This window comes from Phodopus roborovskii, unplaced genomic scaffold, assembly GCF_943737965.1.
Source record: "Phodopus roborovskii unplaced genomic scaffold, PHOROB, whole genome shotgun sequence".
Classification (NCBI taxonomy): domain Eukaryota; kingdom Metazoa; phylum Chordata; class Mammalia; order Rodentia; family Cricetidae; genus Phodopus; species Phodopus roborovskii.
In genome coordinates this window covers 3,326,471-3,331,006 of record NW_026126629.1, presented here as the reverse complement: position 1 = coordinate 3,331,006, position 4,536 = coordinate 3,326,471, and the positions used below count along the sequence as shown (strand labels likewise).

Here is a 4,536-nt window from a genome sequence, read left to right as displayed (position 1 = left end):
TTCAGACCACATTTTCTAATGTACCGGTATATCAGCACTGTAACATTCGGGAAATGCCCTCAGGACTGTAGTTCTATCAGTTACACCATCAGTAGTTGTATAATGTAATCTGTGTCTGACCTGCGTTGATGAGCTTGATTGAGCAGTTTGCATTGTGGCACATCCATGAAAAGAACTAGCTCATTCTGTCAGGGATCTCAGCATGTGCTTTGCACTCCCACTTTACTGACTCAAACAGAACCTTCTTTGATCCCCATCTACTTCTGTGGGTTTGGGTTCTTCAAGTATTTTTATATCACTGGAGGTCATCAGTAGGATATCACACATTTCATTAAGAGAATTCAAAACTATAAACATTCCCCATAAACCTACATTATTATTATTTTTTTTTAGCACTGTGTGCCTCTGAAATTTCTGAGGAGATAAAGTGGTTGGAATTGAGCATAACACCATGGCCAGCCACATGGAAGAGGACATTCTTGAAAAGGATTTCAAGATGTTACTATCTTTAGGTTCTGGTTCATTTGGGGAGGTGAAGCTGGCCTGCCACCTTCCCACACATACACGAGTGGCTGTCAAGGTCCTGGAGAAAAGCATCAACAGTGTGGCTGACATCAGCAGTGAAGTAAACATCCTTCAGTCTGTAGAACACAGGAACATCGTTCGATTTTTTCACATGATCGACACACTGACGACCACTTACATGATCATGGAATATGTGGCAGGCATAGATCTGGAGAGCTGCGTCAGGGCAGCGGGCTGTCTAGAGGAGGAGGAGGCTAGACCGCTTTTCCAGCAGGTCGTGTCAGCAGTGTACTTCCTCCACCAAAGACACATCGTGCACCGTGATATAAAATTAGAAAACATCTTACTGGACGCAGCAGGAAACGCCAAGCTGTGTGACTTTGGTATGGCAACTAAAGTCACCGAGGGGCAGATGTTGGAGGAGATCTGTGGTTCCTTGCTCTATTGGGCCCCAGAGATCTTGGCAAGGAAACCCTATGATGGAATGGCAGGTGACATGTGGAGCCTGGGTGTCGTTCTCTACGTCCTGGTAACAGGGCACTTCCCATATGTCGAAATCACCCCTGATGGTTTGCACCGGCTCATCACCACCACAATGTGTCCCATTCCCCACCACCTATCAAAATCGTGCCACATCATCCTGGCACGTTTACTCATGGTCCCCACCGGGTACAGAATAACAATACGTCAGCTTGTGGAACGACCATGGCTGGGCCACATTCCAGAACACGTACCACCCGACACTAAAGAAATCCTTCCCAGGGTCGTGGAGACTATGTGCAGCATGGGCTATACGTGTAAAGAGATTGTATCATCCCTAAAGCACAGGAAACAAAATAATGTAACAGCAACCATAAATATCCTCAAATTCAAACTGAGCTGTGGGCATAGCCATCTACAAGATAAGTCCCGGATAAACATGGTCTCTTCAGGTCTTCTCAGCCTCCCTCGGCCCTTGAGGAGAGCTAGTGAACCAGCTCTTCCTGCTGTGGAGAATCATTTTCACAAAGCGCATGTGGAAGGAACAGGCAAGGGATGCAGAAGCTCCCCCATGGTCAGGAGACACCCCTGCCTGGAGCTGATGCCCTGTCCTGATATTAAAGTCCCAGAAAGAGATAGTTCAATGGCTGATATCACCAATAGTGCAACAAGGGTCATGGCAGTCAACAGGAACTCAGCTGACATTCTTCCTGTCAGTGTCTCTTCTACTGAACCATCCCTGGATGAAACAGCCACTGGGTTTGAGAACATGGGCTTCTCCATAGAGGAGCCATCCATGGGGTTCGACATTCAGAGTGACCAGTCCCAGGTGGCAAACGCAAGATCTGGCACCAGGCCATTCAGGGGCTGGAAACTGATGAGGAAGCACATTTCCAATGCACTGAGGGTGCTGTGCTGCTGCTGCTGCTGCCTGCCCACCCCCAGGTGAGCCTCGACCCCTTGTTTCTGGGGCTTCAGAGGAAGGAGGGACCATGGAGTTTTACGTGCACTGCAGTAGGTTTAATCACCCAGATGAATTGTTCCATTGTATTTTCAAGAAATTATTTTACAGTCATGTTAAATGACAGTTGTATCCACTGAGAGGGCACAGAATTTAAGATGTCTGGTACATTAGACACAATATGCCATAGCTTTCTTTTCATGTAATTGCCTGGAAAATGAGATAGCATAGCATGGGAAGTGCCAGAAGGGAAGGAAGGGTGTGATTTTGGCTAATGTGTGCAAAGGTTCAGAATAGTGGAACATTGGTACCAAACCTTGTTCTGTCCAAGTTGCTAATAGAGATGCTTTCATGTTTCCTTCTGCTTTGAAGTGTGGAAAACGAAATGGCCTAGTAGAACACCAACTCTGGTGAGGAGTGACTGCTCAGAAGGGAACCAGGATGGATGGATGGACAGATCTGCAGAATGTCAACACCGAGCTATCCAAGTCACCAGGCTCCTGCATCCATCCTCGTGCTATTGTGTGATGTGCATGTTTGCTTCTCCTTCAGCTTCCTCCAGCACCAGCAGTTGTTGTTGTACCCAGACGTGCTCATTAGACATGTTTACCCAGTGACCCTATCTCCCTAGCTTTTTTCTTTTAGGACCTACAGACGGCATGGCAAATGGCTGCTTCTACATCCAGGAGTGCCTTCTGTACCAGTCTAGGCTGCTCATCATCCTGTTCACTTTAGCCATTCCAACTTATTCTGTGACTGTTTTGGAATGTACAGCTAGACCTGTGTAAGTCCTCTGGGGGAAGGACATGGTTCCTAATTGGGAAACAGGATTGAAGTAGGAAAAAAGGGAAATGTGGGGCAGTGTAATGAATACAGTCTGTCGTGGGGACTTCCTGTCAACAACTGCTATGAAAGAGATTAATGTTTTGATCTCTGACAGGGTTTCTGTACAAGCTAGTGAAGGACAAATGATCCCGTGAAGTCCATAATGGGACTGAGAGTAGGAACAGCCAGCAATTAGGTTTACAGGAACTGCTCTGGTCATCCTAGCATGTAAGGTACACAAAAGGATGCTGCCTTGGAAATGTCATCTTGTTATTACTCATTGAGCTAGGATGTTGTTGGAGTAAATGCCAGGTCTTGGCCAATGGAGTCCCGTCTTCCTCTGTTCTGAGTAATCCTGTCTGCCAGTCACTAATTGAGGTGCTTCCATTATTCTTTGTGTGTTTAGTTGGAGGAAATGAAATGTCCCACTTAACACAGCTTCTTGCTGTAAAATAGGAAGGAATTTGGTCACAAATCTGTGTCTTGTGCAGCAAGATGTAAGGGCAACAGGACTTAGTATCCATCCTGTAACAATTCAGCCTCAGCTACCACATTCCCAAAGCGTTCCTGCCACTGCCACCCTGTCATGTTGTTGTTCATCCCTGAACAGTCACATGTAGCTTGAAGCTAGTTAAGATCTACTTCCCTGTTTTTATGGTCTTGAAGAACCAGGCTTCCATGCATCAAGTAGGGTTGCTTCTGTGAACAGGACAGAATATATTCAGCTCTGGGGCAGCAATCCTCTTTGATCACTCAGGTCCCGCCAAATTGCTTTCTGATTGTGTTTAGGAAAAGATTCAGGTAGTGCAAAACCAGTGAGAAATGGGATAAGGGAGGTTATGGGGAAGAACAGGGAGAAGCGAATTGGAGAGGATAAAGAGGAAATGAGAGGACCTGTAAAAATGGTGAAAAAGTCTGTCCTGAGGATCTAACCTCAAAAGAGTCAGGAAAAAGGGAAGTTTGTTCGGGAGGGGTTTTCAATAAGTAAAGTCAGGAACAAAAGTATCTTGCAGAAGAGTTCCCACTGGGCTCTGCATGAAGAGGTATTCCCTGTACTCAAATGTATGGCTCATGTCAATCTGTAGAAGTGTGAAGGTCCTTTAGGAAGGGGTTACTCTCCTGGGCTACTGTTGAAGAGTGTGGCAATAGAGATGTTTGGCTCTGTCATGCAGTGTTGTCTCCTCATATCCTGTCTGAATGACCTGAAGACATCTTTGTCTCTGTTCTCAAGCCCTCTTCATCCAGAATTCTCATGTTCCTTCTGATCACCTGATCCAAGATTTTGACATCATTTTCCCATCTCACGGAGGTATTTTTAACTTACTTTTGACCATACATTACCATTGTTATTCTCCAAAGTGGTGAGGTAAGTAGGCCTTGCCAAGCTCCATGCTGAGATGTAACTTCACAAGTCCCTCAGCCATGACTTCTCTATGACCAATGATGACCAAAGGGGTAATGCTTTCACGAAGTCTTTGATTATGGTGGAGCCCATGATAAGGGCCATAGGTTAAGTGTGTAGCAGAGGTGGGTATGGTGTCTGAACTGTTTTCCAGGATACCTTCAGGTAGGGAAGAGCTCACTGAGTTGTTAAGGGGAACTGATATCTACTGGGAATCCAGTGCCATAATCTGTGATTCATCATGTGAAGGTAAGATTGAGTATAGTAAGTATCTGTTTTGAGAGAGGATGAGATTCTCAGGCCAGGTATTTTGTCTGGGAGAAAATTACATATGAGGTGGCCT

At 45.7% G+C, this 4,536-nt stretch overlaps 1 protein-coding gene across 1 annotated transcript; it reads left to right on the top strand.

Annotated features, from left to right (window-relative positions):
- Positions 1–451: 451 nt before the first annotated feature.
- Positions 452–1,954, top strand: LOC127238287 (putative sperm motility kinase W). The gene has a single exon (XM_051206836.1). It carries the CDS (start codon positions 452–454, stop codon positions 1,952–1,954), a length of 1,503 nt encoding a protein of 500 aa, XP_051062793.1.
- Positions 1,955–4,536: the final 2,582 nt, after the last annotated feature.

Excerpts from the sequence above, each read along its gene's own strand:
- LOC127238287 (XM_051206836.1), top strand. The coding sequence starts at position 452 with ATGGCCAGCCACATGGAAGAGGACATTCTTGAAAAGGATTTCAAGATG.